General features: G+C 44.1%; 1 protein-coding gene across 2 annotated transcripts in view; it reads right to left on the bottom strand.

Moving 5' to 3' along the window:
* MLLT1 (MLLT1 super elongation complex subunit) overlaps positions 1–23999 on the bottom strand; it is a 260650-nt gene that overhangs the window by 166604 nt on the left and 70047 nt on the right. The window contains exons 3-6 of one of the 2 annotated variants that reach the window (XM_075283405.1): positions 20403–20485; positions 20159–20302; positions 2467–2595; positions 1817–2365 (exon numbers count right to left, since the gene is read on the bottom strand). In XM_075283405.1, the coding sequence (XP_075139506.1) occupies positions 1817–2365; positions 2467–2595; positions 20159–20302; positions 20403–20485 (905 nt within the window). The remainder of the gene's footprint in view (positions 1–1816; positions 2366–2466; positions 2596–20158; positions 20303–20402; positions 20486–23999) is intronic. The other variant, XM_075283412.1, reaches the window with a different exon arrangement.

Raw genomic sequence — 23999 nt, 5'->3', positions numbered from 1 at the left:
TTTCAAGTAGGCAACCACTGCCCTTCTGACATCCAGAGCCTGCCACTCCCTTTCTTTTGGTGAGGAGGGATTTGAAAAAAATCCTGTCCTGCTCTATGTGGAATTCTAACACTACTTTAGGCATAAAATTTGGATCTAGCCTTAAGAAAATCCTGTCACTTGTGATTCTAAGATAAGGTTCCCTAATAGAAAGGGCCTGAATGTCCCCAAAGCGCCTAGCACTGGTGATAGAGATCAGGAAAGCTACCTTCCAGGACAGGAATTTTAACCACCGAGAGATCCCACTGAGGATACAGAGATCTCTTGGGAGGTCTGAGTCTAGCCGTTGCTCTAAAAAATCTTGCCACCAAACGTTGATCCGCAAGCTGAGTGTCAAGAAACCGAGTGCCAAGATCTGCACTTTTAGAGTATTCTGGCTGAGGCCCATCTCTGAACAGCCCTAATATAGGTCAGATTTTAGTCTTGAGCCCACGAGCAAAACCATTTCCAGATTTTGAGGTAGATGGCGTTGGTGACTGGCTTCCTACAGGCTTTAAGGGTCCTAACTACCTTTTCAGATAAGCCCTGAGATCTCAGGAAGGACCCTTCAGAATCCATGCTGACAGATGAAGATGGTACAAATTCTGATACATGAGAGGACCCTGTTGAAGTGGATCCAGCCTTATCTGCAAGATCTGCGGGACTTCTGTGGCCAGCTCACTGAGAAGAGAGAACCAACTTCTCTTTAACCAGAACGGCACTATCAGGTATCAATGGGTGATACCTCGCATGTAGTAGTGGGGTCACCAGAATCTCCAGCCGCTGATGCAGCAAATAAAGGATGGAGACTGAGTGACTGCGAGTTGCTCTAGAAAATAGTGCTTGTGCCCACAGGGGGTGGTCTAGTGTGGCATGCATGCTGACAACCCCCTGACACTGAAAGAGAAAGAAAAATGGTATAAGAAAGAAAGACCGTCAGGCCGTGACTGCCTCCAACGACTCTAGGTTCAAAACTGCCTTAGTGCATCTGTGAGAGGGTATAGACTGTGTAGGCGGAGCAGTCAGCCTCATTTTCCTAGGATCTGACCTCCTAGTGGCAGGTCTATACCCCCCCTCAAAGTGCTGTGTCCCCCAGTGAAATATGCAAGTAAAGCAGGTTCATGTATTTATGTATAGTCCTAATTTATTGGCTTTAACATAACTCAGTTCAAGTTACCCTGTTTGGATCCATAAATCTAGCTGATACAGTATGTGGGCTCTCTTTCCAACCTGAACATGGCTGTGTGAGACTAGCCTTAGAAAAACCACATGAAGCTGAATGAAATGACTACAACTAAGAGTTGCAAGGACTCTTGTTATTGTGCGGCTCTATATGGCATTCTGCATACAGCTCTGCTGTGTGCATTAGGCCTAAAGCTGTTTAACGAACAAACATTACAAGTGCTGTTGAGTCGCAACGCAAAGAGGTTTAAAGCGGCTTTGCCATTATAAACACTTATCCCATATCCACAGGAAAAGAGGTTAAATGTCAGATCAGTAAAACAGGGCCTTTAAGTCCCTCATAAATGTCTTCTACATGTGAATGCAAAGCAAATACGTTTCACGACGTGCGTTCTAATTAACGGCTATGAGGCTTCCAGACAGGATGGGACCTTGGAGTACAGCAATCTGACACTTATTCCTTATGCCGGGGGCAAGGAATAAATGTCTTTAGTGGCAAAACAACCTTAAATGTTGCTTTGTCAACAATGAATTTTTGTCTGTGCTGCAAAAGAGAAAGCCAATAGATTGTTCATATGCCATCACCCTCAAGAAAGAAACAGGACAATATAATTACCTCTGACTTTGAAGATCCCTCATCATCAGAGTTGGAATCATCTTCTACTGGCTTCTTTACATCAGTATCTGGTTTGCTCCTATCAGCTTTGTTTCCTGGCTTTTCCTTCACCATTTTCTTCTCTGTGTATGACGAGTTGGTGGTTATAGTGTTACTGGAGTTAGGAGGTCCTCGAGGGGAAGTACCAGAAACTGCAAGTCCTTTGGAATTTCCTTTTTTCAGTTTCTTGCTACTAGATTTAGGAGAATCTATGTTTGGTGGTCTTTTACTTAAGGGCTTGGGCTCAGGTGGACCACCTTTCGGAGACATATTTTCCATCTTTGGCTCTTTTAAAGCTAATTTTTGTTCCTTAAAGGCTACTTTAACAGCTGATTTCTCTTCCTTGGAAGGTTTGGTCTCTGTAGGTTTTCTACAAGAAGAGGACTCCTTAACTTGTCTGCCAATATCAGTGTCTTTGATTTTGCTTTCAGAATCTTTTCTCATCTTCTCTCTGTGCTCTTTTGTAACTTTGTGTGGTTTTGATGTTTTGCTACTTTCCTTATTGCCATCCTGTAAAATAGTGTACGCAGTTCAGAAAACCATACATTTTCAGAATTAAGTTATTGCTAGCTTGTCCCCATTTTCTATACATTGTATCATGAAATACTAACCTTTGATCCATATGATGCTGGTTTGGCCTTCTTTGGGTCTGAGAATGCAGACAAAGGGATTGTTGGCAACATGGGATAATCAGGGCTTGGTCTTGATAAAGCATCTGCTCCCTCTGGCATGACCATTACCTGAAAATTCAACCTTTGTGTATCAAATCACATAATTCTAAGAAGCAGCAAAATTGTGGATATTGAAGCAGAATCAGCAAATAAATAAATAAATAAATAATCTTAAAAGGGCCACCATGCATTGTTCATACTGATAGTAAAGCTCATCACTATCTGATTGGTGGGTGTCTGATACCCGGACCCTACACTGATCAGCTGATCCTGCAGCTGCCTCTGGGCACTGAAAGCAGCTTTTCTTCTATTCAAGTAATAGGGCTATAGAATGTAATACTTTCTTCTGACTCCAACCGTCCCTTGATCAGCTGATTGATGCGTCATCTAGGCGTACAACCTTCACCTATCACATACCGATGGCCTATTGAATAGATGAAACTAAGCTAAAAATAAACAGTAATTTAAAAAGTATTTATAAAAATAAAGTATAAAAATAAATAACTTAGAAGCAGACTATCCACTACGGGTCCCTCTCAGTAATGAGCATGACAATACCCAGTGGAGCTTTGCATATAGAAAATAAAGATAGAATTCATAAATAATGTGAAATAAAATTTTAATTGATTTGAATTTAATCTATATGGTAATAGATTTAAAAATGATCCTATGATAATTTGAATACATTGGAATTGGTATACCAATACATCTCAATAGAGGGCATCATAATTTTTTTACATTTTTGTCACTACTCCAAATCTAAACTCTTGAACAAGGATAGGCTACAAGTTCTATTTAAAGTATAAGTCATTTTATAAAATAAAGCAGGTCATACACAGAAGAGCTTGACCGGACAGAATGTGGTCTATCATACATTAACTTGTTTGCATGAATGAGTTACAGATTACATTATTTTACCATAAAATATAAAATCAGATCCTTTGACAGATATGAATCTAGCATTACTTGTCTTTATTCCCTCCCAATATAGCACACACACGTATGCCTACTTACGTACTGTTATCTTGTCCCAGTGTATAGAGAGTCATTCTATTCTAATGAAAAGCCAGAAAATGTACTGTATATACCAGCCAGAGGAATTTTGTTGTTGATTTGGGTGTATGTGTGGTAAAGCTGATTCTTCATCATCTCTACAATCTGCCCAGAGAGAACTTTATGACAGTATTGGGATGAAACACGTGGAGAGTGAGAACGAGAGCTTGATTATCTGGGTCATATATTAAAGCTTTAAAAGATGGCAAAGTAAACAATCAGGAGCTGAACAACCCCAGTGTCGGACTTATTCTATTTAGGGCACATTAGTGGAACTGTTCCTAGGGGCCCACTGCCAGGACCCTGCAGATCAGCAGTACTGAGACACGGCAACTAAAGGTAATAACATGTCGAGAGCCATGCTGCTCACCTGCCATACAATGTGCACCACTGAACTTCCTAAACCTATTGCTACACATTGTATGGCAAGTGAACAGCATGGCGCCTAGAAATGTTACCATTACCTATAGCCGCACTGTCATGGAAAATGATCTGCAGAGGTCCAGGCTGTTGCATCATCGCAGATGTAATATTGATGGCCTATCCTAAGGACAGGCCATCAATATTAGAAAGATGGGTAAATCCTTTAAAGTTTAGCACTGGTAGGAAAAGGGAAAAAAGGGATATCACAGCCCATACAGAAACTGTCCTTAATAATTAATAAATATTCACAATTCAAAGTTGATTCAATCTGCTGTGGAATCCCGGATGATTTTGTGCTTCAGGTAATATAATCACAATCCTTCTTATTGTAATAACATGTCAGAGTATCATGTGCACAATCAAATACATCCTTATGCTGAATCCACACTCATGGTTCAGGAGAGATGATCGGGTGCCCGGATGAAAAAATCCCCGTCGACTCGGAGTGTCTCATACGAAAAATGAAGAATTAGGCATCCACGTACATAAAATTCAAATGCTTTATTTTGAAAACATTAAAAAAGTTTTGTCCATACGATCAGTGAACAACACTCCCTACCCCCGAACACACCATAGAGAAATGACGTCGGCTGACGCGTTTCAGCACATGTGTGCCTTTTTAATGTTTTCAAAATAAAGCATTTGAATTTTATGTACGTGGATGCCGGATTCTTCATTTTTCGTAAATCCTTTAAAGTGGTTGTCCAGGAATTGGAGCAAACCATATTCCAGGCGGGAGGTGTAAAATAAATAAAAAAATAAACAAAAAGCATACTCACCTGTCCACGGCGCTCCGTTGTCCGCTGCCAGTGTCCATTCAGTCTCCTGCTGGCGCCTCCTTGCTGGGAGTCCTGCACCTCATGTGACTGCTAAGACCAATTAGGTACAGGATTTTCAGAAATGAGGCACTGCCATGAGACCGAACAGACACAGGCGAGGAAAAACGGGGTGCTGGGGACAGGAGAGTCTGCTTTTTTTCCCCTTTTTTATTTTTACACCAGCCTGGCGGCTGCCACTGTGTTCACTCCAGTTTACGGACAACTTCTTTTAAGGGGTTGTCTGGGCCAAATTTTTTATGGCCACTTCACTAGTCCTTCCATACAGTGGCCTCTTCACTGATCCCCCATACTGTATGGGAAACAGTGATGGAGCCATTAGGTGTAAACACATTTTTATTAATTTTTCAGACAAATAAAACAATACAACAACATATGTCACAAAACGTAAGTGAAATTGCAAATCAGTGCCCAGGAGGGAAAGGTTCAGAGACTTGCACAGAAACAGTACAATAATATACAATATAAATCCAACACTAAGAGAATAACCCACAAGTCAAAGCGACCCGGGGAGCCAAAGAGACAACAAAGAAAGACAACACACACAAAGACACGTAACAAAAGGGGAGGCAATAGACAATGGTAGGCTTGAAGACAAGTCAAGAGACAGGTGTCCACAGAGGTCCCGGAAAGGGAGCTATCAGGTGGGATTTAAGCAAAAAGGGAAGAAAACTCTCTCGACTCCTGAAACACAACCCACGGCAGCCAGAGGGTCTCAAATTTAGATGGGTCCACAGAATCTTCTGCGACCAAGACCTCCATCCTCCTAATGAGGAGAAGCTCCTGGACCCATTCGGTCAAAGAGGGCGTCACAGTACTAAGCCAGTGGCGGGGTATGAACGCCCTGGTGGCCGCGAGAAAGTGTCACCCTTGACTGCGGAGATCTTCCCTGGAATGAGAGAAAGGAGGGCAAACTGAAGGGAGGGGGGCAAAGAGCAACCAGTGACCTTAGAATAAATGGAGAAAATCCCACGGCAGCTCCACAGCGCCAAGACACGTCAGGCACAGTGGGGTAAATTTGATGCAGAAGGGTCAGACACCAGTACCAGAGAGATAAGACTTTAAAGTTCTTCTTCTGGGCACTACAGGGCAGAGGCAATTTGTGGACAAACAGGAAAGATCTCACCCAATCGGCAGCAGACAAGTGGAAGCCCAAGTCAGAGTCCCACGCCCTGGTGAAAGGGGGAAGGCCCGGGGTAGCAGCTGTCAGGAAGATGTCAAAGAGGAAGAAAAGTACATGGGTTGGCACCACCGACTGAAGAAGCGCGGTCTCTAAAGCAGTCGGGGCAATGGAGAGTATGGGATGTAGGGAAAACTTACGAAAAAACTCAGTGAGTTGATTATATTCCAGCCATGACAAAGTGGAGGCAGGGGAAGAGACACTGAGTGAATCGAGAGATGGCAGGGGAGAGAACCCAGCAATGGACCCCAGCCTAACTTCATCATTGGCTGACCAGAAGAGGAAACGACGAGCAGTACAACCGGGGGAAACATATTGTTCTGAAAGAGAGGGGTTAGGGGGCCAGGGACTCTGGCTAAAGAGGACGCGTGGCAGACGGTAACCCATGTGGATAGAGGATGCGAAGAGAGTGGAGAGACATCTGCCTCTATTGAGACCCATTGTTTATCCGAGGCACGGAAACACCAGTCGAAGAGACGTAGCAGGACCGCCGGTAATATAAGAAGGGATCAGGAAGTCCAGCCGTTAGCCTTTCGACGTGTGAGGGAACGGAACTTAATCCTGCTGCGCGAGGGGCCCCAGACAAATCTACCGAATATCGTCTGAAGGATCGTAAAAAAGCGTCTAGGTACCGGGGAGGGCCTGAAATAGGTATAGAAGCCTGGGCACAACGTCCATCTTCAGGGCATTTATGCGGCCAAGCCATGACAACCCAGGAGACCCATAGGTCCTCAAAACCACCATGGCCTTCTCGAGTAGAGGGAGATAATTCAGGGCAACCAGGGCAAAAGGATCAGAAGGGATCTGAACACCCAGGTATTTCATTGAGTGGGGATGCCATTTAAAGGGGAAGCTTGGGGAAGAAATTTTGAGTGCCTTGCTTTTTGAAAGGTTAAGAATTGCAGGGAAGGATACACGAGGCTGGGTGACATACGTAAGCAGGTCGTCAGCGTAAAGAGCTAGCCGAACCTGAGATTTGCCAATTGGAAAACCTGATATGTCCGAACGGGAACGCAATGCGATCGCATGGCGCTACATTACGAAGGCGTACAATAAAGGGGAAAGGGGGCAGCACTGCCGGGTACCGTCGCATCTTTAAGAAGGCTATTGTTGATGCGCCAATTAAAGGGACGAGAGGAAAGGCCTGGAACCACAAGGGAGAGAGACCGGAGAATGGTCCGACCAAAGGACTGAGCCGACCTGCGACAACGGGGAGGGCATGGAGCTTACGGAGTTGGGCCGGGGCACAGAGCGTGCGCAGGCGAGAGGCGTCAATGGATGGGTCAAGAACAAAATTAAAGTCACCCCCTAGGAGAACCACCACATCACTAAAGTCAGCTAATTTACCCAAGAGGGACCTACAGTACACCATCTGCTGCCAACTGGGGAGCTAGCACCCTGCGACTGTGACCGTCATGCCGCCAATACTCAGTTTCAGAAAGACATACCTGCCCTCAGGGTCAAGCACCGAGTCCAACACCTTATGCTGTAGGGAATGATACAAGGCAGTGGAAACCCCTTTAGATTTTAAAGACGGGTTGGCGCTGTGGAACCACGTGCGATAGTACCTGCTGCGGATGTCAGGGACGTGGGCCTTCCAGAAATGGGTCTCCTGGAGAATCAAAATGTGAGAGCGAGATTTGTGAAAATGGTACAAGATTTGGTTCCGTTTTTGGGGGGTATTGAGGCTCCTGGCATTAAAGGAACAAAAATTAACAGAAGCCATACCTACAGTCATGGCCAAAAGTTTTGAGAATGATACAAATATTAATTTTTACAAAGTCTACTGCTTCAGTTTTTCTAATGGCAATTTGCATATACTCCAGAATGTTATAAAGAGTGATCAGCTTAACAGCAATTACATGCAAAGTCAATATTTGCCTAGGAAAAGAACTTTATCCCCCAAAACACATTTCAACATCATTGCAGCCCTGCCTTAAAAGGACCAGCTAACATCGTTTCAGTGATTGCTCCATTAACACAGGTGTGGGTGTTGATGAGTACAGGGCTGGAGATCAATCTGTCATGATTAAGTAAGAATGACACCACTGGACACTTTAAAAGGAGTCTGGTGCTTGGCATCATTGTTTCTCTTCTGTTAACCATGGTTATCTCTAAAGAAACACATGCAGTCATCATTGCACTGCACAAAAATGGCCTAACAGGGAAGAGTATCGCAGCTAGAAAGATTGCACCTCAGTCAACAATCTATCGCATCATCAAGAACGTCAAGGAGAGAGGTTCCATTGTTGGCAAAAAGGCTCCAGGGCGCCCAAGAAAGACCAGCAAGCGCCAGGACCATCTCTTAAAAGTGTTTCAGCTGCGGGATCGGGCTACCTGCAGTGTAGAGCTTGCTGAGGAATGGCAGCAGGTAGGTGTGAGTGCATCTGCACGCACTGTGAGGCGGAGACTCTTGGAGCAAGGCCTGGTCTCAAGGAGGGCAGCAAAGAAGCCACTTCTCTCCAGAAAAAACATCAGGGACAGACTGATATTCTGCAAAAGGTACAGGGAGTGGACTGCTGAGGACTGGGGTAAAGTCATTTTCTCTGATGAATCCCCTTTTCGATTGTTTGGGACATCTGGAAAACAGCTTATTCGGAGAAGACGAGGTGAGCGCTACCACCAGTCTTGTCTCATGCCAACTGTAAAGCATCCTGAAACCATTCATGTGTGGGGTTGCTTCTCAGCCAAGAGAATCGGCTTTCTCATAGTCTTGCCTAAAAACACAGCCATGAATAAAGAATGGTACCAGAATGTCCTCCAAGATCAACTTCTCCCAACCGTCCAAGAGCAGTATGGCGATCAACAATGCCAGAAGTTGATTGAGAGCATGCCAGGGAGAATTGCAGAGGTCCTGAAGAAGAAGGGTCAACACTGCAAATATTAACTTGCTGCATTAACTCATTCTAACTGTCAATATAAGCTTTTGTTACTCATAATATGATTGCAATTATATTTCTGTATGTGATAAAAACATCTGACAAACACACATAAAAACCAGAGGGCAGCAGATCATGTGAAAATATAATATTTGTGTCATTCTCAAAACGTCTGGCCATGACTGTAGATTACTGCACAAGGGAGACAATGGACGGGGAGGAAACGAGAGGGAGACAAAGACGAAAACAAGACTAAACAAAGACAGGGGAGACAAGCAAAACTGAATAAGAACAAAAGTATACACCAAAAACTAGCACCACTACGTGGAGGAGGAGGTCCCTCCCTAGAAAAGGTGGGGAAAGGCAACAAACAAGCACCAAAATCGCACTACACAATAGCGCGAGGACGCCGGTGGGAGGCGAGCCTTCTAAAAAAAAAAAAAAAAACTGCACACCTCCACTCCGAAGACGCCAGGCCAAACGAATCTGCAACAATCTACAACAACATATTCAATCCAACCAGTCTTAAAAAGAATATATAAAGGTATAGAAGAAAAACACTATACAAATCACAATAAGATAAAAAAACATAAATCAAATAAGGGCGAAGAAAGAAAAAAAGGGGGGGGAGAGTAACGCCATGGGATGCCCTAGGAGGTGAGGTGAATCAGTGTGACAAAAATCCGACCCTGGGCCTCTAAAGCACCCTGCTATTAAATGGAAAATAACACAGGATCTCAACAGTCCCAAATCACGATGATGGGGGACCCCGTGCCGTAGAGGCACCGGGGAACCAGTAGTGCAAGAGTGTCCGCAACGGCAGGACTTGCGTTAAGCTTTCGATGGAGGAGACACCGAAGGAGCACTCAGGAGAGACGGCCAACTGGAAATGTCCACTGGAGGTAGGCCGAGTGCCAGCATGAAGGCGGGAATCTCATCTGGATGGTGAAGGACCAGGAGCCTGCCCTCTTTGCGGACCTGCAGACGGAACGGGAAGCCCCAGGAGTATGGAATGAAGTGGTGAATTAGTACATCCAATAAAGGCTTGAGGGCACGTTGCTTAGCCAGAGTAAGCCGAGAGAGGTCAGGAAGAAGCATCAGAGGATGATCCTTGTAGAATATTTGCTCAGAGTCTCTAGCTTTACACATGATTGCCTCTTTTAGCTGATAACGGTGGACTCTGCATATAACATCCCTAGGAGTATCTGAATCAGGGGAACGTGGTCCCAGCGACCGATGGGCCCAGTCAAGTTCCAGTGGAGAGTCCAAGGGGGCCCCCAGAAGTGAGTTAAACACAAAGTCCCATCCAGTTGTTTGAGTCAACAGATTTCGGGAGGCCCCGTATACTGATGTTATTCCGCCTGTGGAGGTTCTCCAGATCATCAATAGTATAGGTCAGACGCTGTAGTTGGCGGGAGTGAGTCTGAAGAACAGAATCCTGTACAGAGAGTTGAGCAGAAGTGGCAGAAAAAGCAGTCTCAACTGCAACCACACGACGCTCCAAATGCTTGACAGAGGAAGAAACAGCAGACAGTTCAGTTTTATACGACTGCTCCAGTCTCAGAACATAAGCCTCCAGATCAGCCTTTGTAGGAATGCAGCCAAGGGCAGCGCTAAGACGGCGCAATTCCCCCAAGGCATCCCCTAGGGGAGGTGCCTTGTCAGCAGGGGTCACAGGAGAAAGTACCACAGGAGGTCCAGAGCCGCAACCGAGGCTGCCAGGAGGAGCAACTGAGGGTCCTTTGCTGGAGGTGGAGCAGGAGGGAGATCTTATATGCTGCCACTGAGGAGGAGAGTCGAGAAGAGTCCTGCCCCATTACAGAGCTTGGTGGTAGGAGTGGTTAAGGAGGGAGAGTAGGGGTGCTGCAGGTTACAGAAGAGGCCATCCATGCAGGGGAGGGTGACAAGGGGGGCCAGTCTGTGTGCATTGTAGGAGAGGAGGCAGGGGGGTGAAGCACTTCTTCCAGCACAGTAGAAGAAGAGGGCCCAGAGAAGTCCACAGACCGGTTGCCCACGAAGCCTTGTCCAGGGATGTTAGTCAGTGGGATCACAGGAAGGTCCACAGAGAGGCCTGGTGTCTCGTTACTAAGCCGAGGCAGGCTGTCCAGTGAGGGTGGACACGCTGCAGAAGAGGAGGAGGAGGCCGCGGGCAACATTTTGGATGATCCCTGTGTGGCACCCGGAGCGGTGAAGAAGCGGTGTAATGCCACTGAGGACGACACCGCTGGTGGCTGAGAAGAGGACAGATGGGGACAGCGTCGGCCTCTCCCCATGGACAGGTAGGTATGCGGCCGGTTGGATCAGCAGGTCAGGTGGCCTGGGCGTCTGAAGGAGAGGAGAACAGCTAAACGCTTCATCACGCCGCCATAGCTAGGTCACGTCACGCCCCCCTGTGATGGAACCACTATATTGTGTGGGAGCAGTGATGGGGTAGAGGTTGTTCATCTTATGCTCAGGATAGGCCATAAATACTGAATACCTTAATCCCCACACTGTAGAAACACAATGTCTTTGGCTACTTCAGAAAAAAAAAAATTATGTGTTTTACAGAACCAGCAAAGTGAACGAAACTTAATCAACATTTCATCCACACATTGCAGGAAAAAAAGATGTGGAAGATGCTGTAAATTCATAAATATGTGAAGCTTCAAAAACCGGAAAGAAGAAAGAAGAAGATTCCAGCTAGAAGAAAGTGCAGAGAAAATGCATCAAAAGCTCAATGAAAAACACTGTGGAAAAAATACATTGTGATTCACCGCTATTTTTTTTCCACAGTGTATTTTAGCTGCGTCTCGCTGTTGGACCTAATCTTTTATCATCTCAATATATTATGCATCACACTATAAGGCCAAGGCTTAATACAGCATCCTGCAGCAAGAAAAAAGCACTGCAGGAAAAACCCGGTAGCAACGCATCAGTCTTTCCCACAGCGCTTATCGCAGAAACTCTGCAGAGGTTTCCTATATGGACTTTCTGCTTCCATTATATCTATATACCTATAGGTACAACTACAGGTGTTTCTGAAGGTATAAAAGTCATATGCTACGATTTGCAGCGTTTCAGCTGTGCGTATTATTATTGCAATGTATGGATGGGATTATACACACTATATACCTACCCACTCATACATATACCATATATAATCACAGACATACATTCATATATGCTCACACATATACATTATTATAGCATATATACATTTATATACATTCATATACCATATATAAGTCATATACAGTATATGTCACAGGGAAATAATGAAAACGAAGATTTGATGAAATCCCTAAGGAAGATGATCAATTCACGGTAAGATGCTAAAATAACAACTCTGTGGGGTCATTTCCCTAAAGAAATTAAGTGATTTGATCAAATCCCTTAACTGTTTTAGTGAAAAGATGAAATAAACAAGTCAGGACTTGCACAGCTCTAAGTTTCTCATGTTACCACTCCCCTTTACCTCACCGCTCCACTCCGGCGTTCATGCCGGCTCTATGTTTCAATTGTTACCACTCCCATTTACCTCACCGCTCCCCTCCGGTGTCAATGCCAGCCAGAGCAGGTAGATAGAGGCCCATTAGATGGAAATAACATTGTGGGGATCATATTAGATATAAAAAATTAATTTATACCAAATTGGTACCACAGTTGCGAAAAGATGGGCTACCTAGAAACGCTCTTCAAATATCTACTATAACATTTACCGAAACAGTTCCACGAACTAACCTAAGTCTGCATGAGACTGCAGAAAAAATAAGTGTTCCTGTGAACAATCCAAAATACAATGTAAAACTAAAAAGATGTGTCTGTAAAAAACAGTAAGATTCTTTGTAACTTGAGATGCGACAAATCAATGTGTTTCAATAAAAATGAAGGAACAGTATTATTTATTAATTAAATTCACTAAAAATGTTTCAAATTTCTCAAAAAATAATCTTTTTGTGTTTAAAAATATCAGCTTAAGTACTTATTTCTTTTGTTAATTAGTTTCGAATAAATAATTTGCGTTTTAAATGACGATTGTTGTATTACCTACTCTGCATTTAATAATGCATGGTTTGCTAAATAAATACTTTTAAACAATATCACTTCATCTTTTCACTAAAACAGTTAAGGGATTTGATCAAATCACTTTCTTTCTTTATGGAAATTACCCCAGAGTTGTTATTTTAACATCTTCAGTGAACTGATCATCTCCCTTAGGGATTTGATCAAACCTCCATTTTCATCATTTAAATCTCCATTTTCATCATCTCCCTACGGGATTTGATCAAGTATCCATTTTCATCATTTCCCTGCGTCAGTATAAGCCGAGTTTTTCAGCACAGTTTTTGTGCTGAAAAAAATCCACCTCGGCTTATACTCAAGTCAGGGAGCGGCGGGAAGTCATGGAGTCAGGGAGAGATGACTTGGGGCGGCCCTGGAGACAGCGCTGCTGTCTCTAGGGTCGCAAAGTCATCTCTCCTTGGCTCAGTCACTCCAGCGGCCGCCTCCACAAAACATGGCGCTTCAGACACGCTGTTCAGTTAAAGCACACAGACTCCATAGACTATAATGGGGTCCGTGTGCTTACAGCGCACTGCCCACTGCTTCAGACCCCTGGTACCATAGCTCCAGCTGCACACGCTGTTCAGTTAAAGCACACGGACCCCATAGGCTATAATGGGGTCCGTGTGCTTGCAGCGCACTGCCCGCTGCCTCAGCTCCAACTGCACGTGCTGTTCTAAAATGGCAGCTGCACACGCTGTTCATTTGAAGCACATGGACCCCATAGACTATAATGGGGTCCGTGTGCTTGCAGCGCACTGCCCGCCGCTGAATAATTTGTGCGGGCATTGCGTGGCAAGCACACGGACCCCATTAGTCTATGAGGTCCGCGTGCTTTAACTGACCAGCGCGTGCAGCTGCGACTGTATTCCACCTGGTGGGGTCCTCATGCGGACTCCCCCGGATGGAATACATACCGGTAAGCTAATGAGGGGGACAGCCTTACTTACCCCTGGTCCTGACGCTCAGCTTGGCTCCTCCTCCATTCTCCACCGGCTCCAGAATGAAAATGGATGATGGTGCAACCTAGGCAACCACACTCCTCGAACGCTGATAGGATCCCATCCAAGCGTGGGAGGAGCTTGTGGTTGCTTGGGATACCTACTGGCCGGATAGGAGAAGTAATGGTAAGTACCGTTATGCTTCTCCATTTTGAAAAATGTGTGGAATATTCTTGTTGATGGGGGTTTGGGGTGCAGTATGTGCTGGGGAAGGGTGGGGGGCAATTAGTTTGTCTAACTACCCCTTCCCTGAGACTGGGGTTTCCCCCCCCCCCCCCCTACAGCCAGGCTGAATATTGGGTCTGCAGTATCATATTCCGTCGGGAAGGGGTTAATAGGAGCACTGCAGATACCCTATATTCAGCCAGGCTGAATTACAAGTGAGGGAAAAAACCCATAGTAAAGATGTAGAGATGTAGCAGAGCTGAGTATGCTCTACATATTCAGAGATGTTGCAGAGCTGAGTTTGCTGAGCATATGCAGAGATGTAGCAGAGCTGAGTATGCTGTCCATATCCAGAGATGTAGATAGAGCTGGATATGCTGTGCATATGCAGATGTAGCAGAGCTGAAACACCGGATCATCGACAGCAGTAATTTACTGAATATAATGTAATTTTATTGGCATCTATTTTAATTTTTGAAATTTTCCAGTAGCTGCTGCATTCCCCCTATGCTTATATTCGAGTCAGTAAGATTTCCCAGTTTTTTGTGGTAAAATTAGGGGGTCGGCTTATATTCGGGCCGGCTTATACTCGAGTATATATGGTATATGAATACTATATACTAACATACAGTACAGATCAAAAGTTTGGACACACCTTCTGATTCTAAGAGTTTTCTGTATTTTCATGTCTATGAAAATTGTAGATTCACACCAAGGTATCAAAGCCGCCATAGCCGCCGGGTGTCTACTGCTTTAAGCAGTAGACAACCTGCTCTAATGTCTCCAATCGGTCCCCGGAGTGATCGGAGGCATTAACTCCTCCAGCACCACGGTCAAAGGCCGCCATTTTGCCGGTGATGCATTGTAATGCATTGCATTAGTGATTAGATCCCCTGGGGTTCAACACCCCTAGGGGGTCTAATAAATACAAAAATTAAAAAAAATATAAAAAGTATTAAAAATTCAAATCACATAGTTAAAAACTGTGAAACACATACATGTTAGGTATCCCCGTGTCCGAAATCGGCCGTTCTACAAATCTATAAAAATATTTTTCCTGTTAGGTAAACGCCGTAACGGGAAAAATAGTCAAAAGTGCCAAACCGCCGTTTTTTCACTGTTTTGATTCTGATACAAATTTGAATAAAAAGTGATCAAAGCAATAGCATTTCCCGAAAATGGTAGAACTAAAAAGTACACTCAGCCCCGCAAAAAAAGACGCCCTATGCATCCCCATACACGGACGTATAAAAAAAAAGTTACGGCTGTCAGAATATGGCGACTTTTAGAAAAAAACATTTTGAACACAGTTTTGGATTTTTTTTAAGGGGTCAAAATGTAAATAAAATCATATAAATTTGGTATCCCAGGAATTGTACCAAAACACAGAATACAGAGGACATGTCATTTTGGCTGCACAGTGAACGCCGTAAAACCAAAGCCCGTAAGAAAGTCGCAAAAATGCTTTTTTTTTCTTCAAATCCACCCCATTCTGAATTTTTTTCCAGCTTCCCAGTACATTCTACAGAATAATTATTGGTGGCATCATGAAGAAAAATTTGTCCCGCAAAAATTAAGACCATATGGCTCTGGAAGCGGAGAAATAAAAAAGTTATGGGGTTTAGAAGGAGGGGAGTCAAAAACGAAAAACGAAAATCAGAAAATGCCATCGGCGGGAAGGGGTTAAAGTAGCTTTGATTAATGCTTTGCACACTCTTGGCATTCTCTTGATGAGCTTCAAGTGGTAGTCACTGGAAATAGTCTTCCAACAGTCTTGAAGGAGTTCCCAGAGATGCTTAGCACTTGTTGGCCCTTTTGCCTTCACTCTGCGATCCAGCTCACCCCAAACCATCTCGATTGGGTTCAGGTCTGGTGACTGTGGAGGCCAGGTGGCGTAGCACCCATCACTCTCCTTCTTGGTCAAATAGCCCTTACACAACCTGGAGGTGTGTTTGGGGTCATTGTCTTGTTGAAAAATAAATGATGGTCCAACTAAACGCAAACCGGATGGAAATAGCATGTCGCTGCAAGATGCTGTGGTAGCCATGCTGGTTCAGTATGCCTTCAATTCTGAATAAATCCCCAACAGTGTAACCAGTAAAGCACCCCCACTCCATCACACCTCCTCCTCCATGCTTCACGGTGGGAACCAGGCATGTAGAGTAGTTTATGTGGAGGAGGGGGGGAGGGGGGAGTTCAGGTAGCAAGGACAGGTCTTTATGAAGTGGCAGAGATAGCTGATGCTGCTAAGTGCCCAGAAGGGTTAAAAGACAAGCAATCATTAGCTGATGCTGTAGCATCAATGGTGTCCTCCCAATAGGGAAGGTATGTTACTGGCAGGGGACCTCCGTGTGTTGAGGCCCTGGGCAATTGCCGGCTGCTGACCATCTTTAATCATTACACTGATACCTGCAGCTGGGGCCCTCAAGGGTACCAATCCGGCCCCTGACCACTATTAGTCCTCAACACATCTGCATTGACAAAATGAGGGCTAACAGTCGGGGCTCGGGACCCAACAGGGTATTAGAACCTGACCCCATCCCATACAGGCGGGTGAATTACCGTATATACTCGAGTATATAAGCCGACTTTTTCAGCACATTTTTCATGCTGAAAAAGCTCTCCTCGGCTTATACACAAGTCAGGGTCCACAGAGCACAGAAAACTGGAAGGACCTGGAAGGGGAAGGTCCTTTAGAGCTACTACTCTGTGATTGGCTTGTCATGAGGTCACGTGACTGTGATGTCATCAAAGGTCCTGTAGCCACTGGTATGTAACATCTGCAGATAAGGTTGAGTCTAAATCCAAGTAGCTCCGCCCACACCAGAGTCCGATCACTTGGTCATAACGTCATCAGAGTCCTTTAGCACACTAGGATTTAGCATCTATCCTGCAGATGAGTGGCCAGGATTCATTGTGTCTTATGGAAGATGTCTGTTGTACGGAGGAGAGGAAGCTACAGTAAAGTGAAACACAGAGGTACCTTCCTTTAGTTACTCTGCCTAGTAATGTCAGGCATTTGGGGTTATTAATTTAGTTTCAGTAACTCCATGTGCCTCACATTAATAGCAGCTAACCCCATCATGTCCCTCATATTAACCCCTGTGAGCCCCATATAAGGGTTACTAATATGTGAGACAAATGAGGGTACTAATGAAGGACCTTAATTATGAAGATACCTAATTATTACCTCCATATGTCCCACATATCAGTAACTCTTATGTGAGGCACACAGGGGGTTAATGTGAGGGACATGATGGGGTTAACTGCTATTACTATGATCCCCATGGAGTTACTAAGCTGCAATGCACATGACCAGACTTTTTATCTGCAATGGTGGATCCCCCCCCCCCCCCCCCCCCTCAGCTTATACTAAAGTCTATATGTTTTCCCAGTTTTTTGTGGTAAAATTAGGGGTCTCGGCTTATATTCGAGTCGGCTTATACTCACGTATATACGGTAATAACAATTCACAAACTAATATTCATAGGACCTGCCCCTTTCCTAATCCACTGTCCAAGTTTTTGATAGCGGATTACAATAACGAACCAAAAGAGTGGCTCTGAAACCAGAGGCAAGAGCAGCATTATAAAACTTAGATAAGAGCAGATGAACATTGTCACCCATATTTTCTTTCTAACAACAGGGAATCAGAAGGACTGTAGCTTGTAAATTAGGTTTTTCTGTAGTGTAGTGTAGTGTCCGCTCCTAGTGTCCGCTCAAAATCTGTCACGGACACTAGGAGCGGACACTAGATGTGTCCATGACACCTGTCATTCACTTGAATGGGCATCGGGTGCGTTCTTTTGCACTCCGTGCCCGTCCTTCCCTGTCCGCAAGAGAAGATGTCCGACTTCTCAAGCGGACAGAAAAACCCTGCATGCAGTATTATACTAATAGTGGCCCCTACACACAGCATTATACCTCATAGTGGCCCCTTCACTAGCATTATGCCCCATTGTGGACACCCATGAACAATTATTATACTCTGGGGGCTTTTCAGACCCCAGAGTATAATAATCGGAGACCCAGGAGGGAACAAACATAAAAAATTACTGTTACTTACCTATCCCTGGCTTCACTGTACTTCCCGCTGATGGCGGCCATCTTCAATGATGTGTAGGATGTCACGTGACCCAGGGGCCTGCATTGCAACACAAAGGATGCAGGCCCCGGTCATGTGAAGCCAGGGGCGTCACAGAAGTAGGCCTGAAGCCTGCCCAGAGAGGTAAGTAACAGTTTTTTATGTTCCCTTACCTCTCTTTGGCCTCTGGTCATTATACTTGGGGGTCTTTTCAGACCTTTGAGTATAATACTGTTTGTGGGGGCCGCTGCGAGGATCGGTAAGTAAATAGGGCCTGTTACTGTCTGGAGTAACTCCAGCCAGTAACGGCCTATTAAAAAAACTCCCAAAAACACAGCGGTCCCCTAATGTCCCGGGCCCTGTGGCAGCCGCTACCGCTGCTACCTCGGTAGTTACAACCCTGGTGTAAATGTTTTATATGTTTGTGTAAGGGGCATAAATTTAAAATACATTTTTGATAAAAAATAATAAAAAAAATAGTTGTAATAGTTTTTACTGCATAATCAATAAATCAATAAAAATGTTGAGATGAAAAAAAAAACATTTTAGCCGACTGAACACTGTGCGCGATGTTCCGTGTGCACAGGTATGCCGGCTGCTGACGCTGCTGCAATACGTTGTATACACTGTTCCTGCTGCTGTAGGATGAGCTGGGAGATGCCCACTGTGTATACACTAAGCACCACTCTCCCAGCTCATTGCACAGCAGCAGTAAAAGTGGATACAACTTACAGTATCACAGCAGAAGCAGCACCCGGCTTTCCTGTGCACACGGAGAACACACTGTCAGGATACGGAGTCGCCGCGGTCTCCTTGCTGCGTGGCGTCTCCCTGGGAGACGTGTTAGGAGTTCTATTTGGTGTGCTTAGGTCATTAAGGGTTAATCTTTTCCTTGCTTTCAGTCTCCATGCCATTAGCCATCAGGTGTGTTCTCTGCTGCTATTTAAACCCCACCCAGGCATGGATCCTTGCCAGCCATTCACTTGTGTTTCCTGGTCCCCTGCTCAGTCAGATTCCTGTCTGTTGTCCTCAGTCTGTTTCTTAGTTTTTATACCCGGCTTGTATTTTGACTATCCCTTGTCTTTTGATTTGGTACCTTTATTATATCTCCTGGCTCGACCTCTTGCTCGTCTGACCTCGCCTTCTCTTCTGTATCTTGCTGGGACTTGTGGTCCTCCCTGGTTCCATGGTGTTTAGTCTTTTGTTTTGCATTGCATTTACACTGTGCTTTCTGTTTAGGTGTGACCCCGTGACTCCAGTCCCTAACACTTTCAGGGCCTCCTCTTCCCTTATCCTAGCCGCCGGAATAGAAGCGTAGGAGTCGTGGTAGGTGCACTTCAATTAGGAAGTGCATTGGTCTGCCTCATCTCAGATACTACAGCATAGTCATAGCCGCAGGGCCTACGACCCCTTTTGTCATTAGCTGCACAGTGTTGCTTTCCAGCTGTGTCACTTTGCACTATCTGACCCTGACTCCAATCCTTACACACACACAGTGTTCAGCTGGCTGCAATGTTTTTCTTCATATAGTCTTTGTGCAGCAAGCACATCTCAGCGTAGCACAGTGGTGGCAGCAGCACGCAAAAATAAAATAAGACATCCCCTGAAAATAAGACATAGCATATCTTTAGGACCAAGATTTACTATAAGACACTGTCTTATTTTATAATAAAAAATTTAAATGGAAATAAAGATTTACTGTAGCTCTGAGAATGACACTTTCACCGAAATTTAACATATTTTCTGCAAGCGAAGCCGCGGGTATTCTACTAGTATTCATATAAATGTTAGTCCCTGTAAACTCTACAGATCCAGTTCCTTGCAAAGTGTGATTGGCGGTCTGACTGGTGTTTGGTGTGTGTGTGTACTGTATTGGAGTGCAAAGTATTCTAAATATGTGGCCTGAGTGGAGGGTGAACGCAAAATTGTGAAAGTGGAGTAAATTAACCCCTTGCAATCACACTTACCCCTCCAGCTTTTACCAACTTCCTGCGGAACTCCTTGGTGGGATTATTGAAAGTCAATTTCTCACAGCGTAAATGATTAACTGGTGGATTTCCCTCAAGATTCAGAAACAGATCATACGTAAAACAAACTTTCTTGGGTTCTTCCTGTAGAACACGTACAATACATTAACAAATGTTAGTTACTAAAAATCAAACCTACACGGATATTCTAATGAACATTTAAATATACATATCCACATTATACCTTATTTTTGAAGTACACTTCAATAGGTAATATGAAGCCAGCATATCCAGACTCTTCAACTTTATATGGTGGTTCCTTGCATACTACCAATGGAAACATAAGACAAGGCATTCCATTATCCAAATAAAATTAATAAAAAAGAGGGGGAAAAAAAACAACCAAACAGGTAGACTTTTAACCACTTCTTTTTTTTATCCTTTCAGATAACTTATCGGGATAAGTTGTCCTGTGTTTTCTCCATTATATTTCTTGAAGCCTGCATTTTCTAGAAGGCTTTCTCAATTTCTTCTAAACAAGTAGGTGAAGACTAGCTGCTGTGATGTCTCTCATATGCTTCACATATATAGGGCAACAGTACTACCAAAACAAAAGAAAAAAAAAGAAAAAGAAAGCCCAAAAAAGTACTGGTGTAAAGTACTAAAAGAAAATAAAAACTGAGGTTAACCGCTTCGCGACGGCCCACTGTATATAAACGTCCTCACGGCTTGGGCTCTGTGCCGTGCGGACGTTTATAAACGGACCCTTTTAAAATGGGGATCGGGTCTCCCCAAGGGTCCGGAGCTCCGTGGACCCAGCGCTAATAGCTGCTGGGGTCCACGGAGACATGATCAGGACCTGATAGATTCAGGTTCCGATAAAGTAGCAGCCATGTCAGGGAAAGATTGTTGCAGTAACAAACTTTCCCTGACATGAGATGCCGCCCGCAGATAAACGGTCCTGCGGGCGGCATCGGGAGCAGGTGTTAGTTATATGTTATAGCTAACACCGTGCTCTATATACTCCGATCGGAGCTGGTCTCCGATCTAAGTTTAACCCCTTCAGTTCCGTGATCAAACATGATCACGGAACTGAAGCGTTTCCGCAATGTTATTGGCACCCCCGCGGCGAGATCGGGGGGTGCCGATATGTAAAACATGCACCCTGGGGTCTGACCAGTAACCCCTGTTACCTGGTTGACCCTGCCAGGTACTAAGAAAGTCAAGCGATGCGTCTACATCGCTTGACTTCCTGTTACAAACTGGAGACACATGCAGCCTGTGTCTCCAGCCTGTAACATTGATTCAGCAATGAAATCATTGCTGAATCAAGTGTTCTAAAAGGGACACATAAAAAAAAAGTGAAAAATAAATAAGTGTTTGAAAAAAAATAAAGTTATAAAGCCCCCCAAATTCCTTTTTATTCTATATAAAATGAATTATATAAAAATAAAACCTAAAAATTAATCAAAAAAACGCACATTTGGTATCGTCGTATCCGTAACATTCTGTACAAAAAACGGAAACAATATTTAATGTACATGGTGAACGTCGGAAAAAAAAATAAATAGAAAAAAACCCGTCAGAAGTAGTCATTTTTCACCATCTCACCGAAGAAAATATGCTATAAAAAGTGATCAAAAAGTCATATGTACCCCGCATCAGTACCAATAAAAAGCACAGGTTGTCCCGCAAAAAATAAGCCCTCAACCAACGCTGTCAACCGAAAAATAAAAATGTTACGCCTCTCAGAAGATGGCGATTCTAAAATCACTGATTTATGCCCCCAAATGTGTTTTTGTTCCGCAGAATTAGTATCGCATAAAAAAATATAAATGAGGTATCGCCGTAACCATACCGACCAGCAGAATAAAGGTCACATGTTACTTATACTGTACGCTGCAACCGTACCAACCCACAGAATAAAGGTCACATATTACTTATAAGGTACGCTTCATGGCGAAAAAATTTACAAGGTAAAACGCAATGCCAGAATTGATTTAATTTTTTTAAATCCAGCAAAAACAGAGTTAATAAAATGTATTCAATAAATCGTAGGCACCCAAAAATGGTGTCATTACAAAATGCATCTCATCCCACAAACAAAAAGCCCTTATATAGCCACGTCACCAGGAAAATATAGGAAATATAGCATCTAGCAATGTGAAGACAAAACCCCCCAAAATTGCCAAATCATTAGAACACAACTGGCTGCATCAGGAAGGGAATATATAAGCTGTGCGAGCGTATATCAGCGGACACGCCAGATTTAGAGCTTATGAGGGAACAGACACCAGAAATGACCCCCAAAGTGACCCCCAGAGTGACTTCCCCAATCATAGGAGCTACTGGGACATAGTAGGGAATATGGTGTTTGCAATGTCCTCCGTACAGCTTACATATTCCCTCTTTGCCATCCGCTGTGCAGTCACGTCTGGAATACTAATACTCTCTACACCCCTGATAAATTCTTTGAGGGGTGCAATTTTCAAAATGGGGTCACTCCTTTGGGGAATCCACTTTTCTGGTACCTTACAGGCTCTACAAACAGTAAAGTGGAATCCCCTGATATGAGACCTTATTTTGGAAACTACACCCGTGAAGGATTTATCCAGGAGTACAGAGAGCATTTTTAACCCCCAAGTGTTGCTATAACTTATTATACATAAATGAATACGCAGCTGATTGCGAAAGGTAAAAATAACAATTTTTTTCCAGTAATTTCAGTGCCTAATATTTTGTCCCCGACTTGTATCAGAGATGAACGCGCTGAAAGCTGTTGTGCCCGGGATACCCGCTTAACAGTTTTTGGAGTGTGAATCTCTGCTGACATAAGTTAGGCACAACATATCAGGCATTGAAATGGCGAATCTCTGGAAAATTTTCATTTTTAACTTCTCATTATCAGCTGCGCATTCATTTCTGGAAATAAATGCAACACTCAAGGGTTAAAAATGCTCGCTACGCCACTTGATAAATCCCATCAGTGGGGTAGTGTCCAAAATGGGGTGACATGTCTGCGGATTCCACTTTATTTATTCAGGGGCTTTGCAAAAGTGGCATGGTGTCCTAAAACCAAACTGTGCTCCAAAAACCAAAATTGCGCTCCTTCCTTTCTGTGTCCAAACAGACATTTCTACCCACATATGGCATTAGTATGTTATCTGGGGTACACCAGTGTCATACATGTGGGCATACACCCAGGAGCGAAGGAGCGATATGTGCATTTGGAGTGCAGATTTAGATTCTTCGTTTTTGGACACTATATCACATTTGCAGAGACCCTAAAAATGCCCCTACAAAATGGGGTCACTTCTTGGGGAATTCCAGTCTACTGTCGCCTCCAGGGCTCTACAATAAAAAAATTGCGCCCAGAAAGTGCCTCTAAATCTGCACCCCAAAAGCTAAAAAGCGCAGTGCTCCTTCTCTTCTGAGCCCTGCTGTGTGCCCAAGCAGCAGTTTACACCTACATATATAATTTTTTTGCCCCCCAGGATGGCCCACTTAATAGTTTTAGGAGTGCAGGTCTCTGACAACACAAAGTGAGTGCAATGTATTTGGGCACCGAAATGGCAGATTTCTTTAAAAATTTAAATTTTCATTTTGTACATTAATTTTTGGGAAGCATTTTTAGGCTCAAAATGATAATACGCCTTGATACATTCCTTGATGGGTGTACTTTTCAAAATGGGGTCACTTTTGAGGGGTTTCCATTGTATTGATACTTTAGGGGCTCAGCTAATGCGACATGGCACCTGAAAACTATTCCAGCAACATCTGCCCTCCAAAACCCAAATAGCGCTCTTTCCATTCTGAGCCCCGCCATGTTCCCACACAGCAG

Source organism: Leptodactylus fuscus, chromosome 1 (assembly GCF_031893055.1).
Source record: "Leptodactylus fuscus isolate aLepFus1 chromosome 1, aLepFus1.hap2, whole genome shotgun sequence".
Lineage (NCBI taxonomy): Eukaryota > Metazoa > Chordata > Amphibia > Anura > Leptodactylidae > Leptodactylus > Leptodactylus fuscus.
The sequence above is the reverse complement of the archived record's forward strand: the minus strand, read 5'-3'. Positions and strand labels throughout refer to the sequence as shown.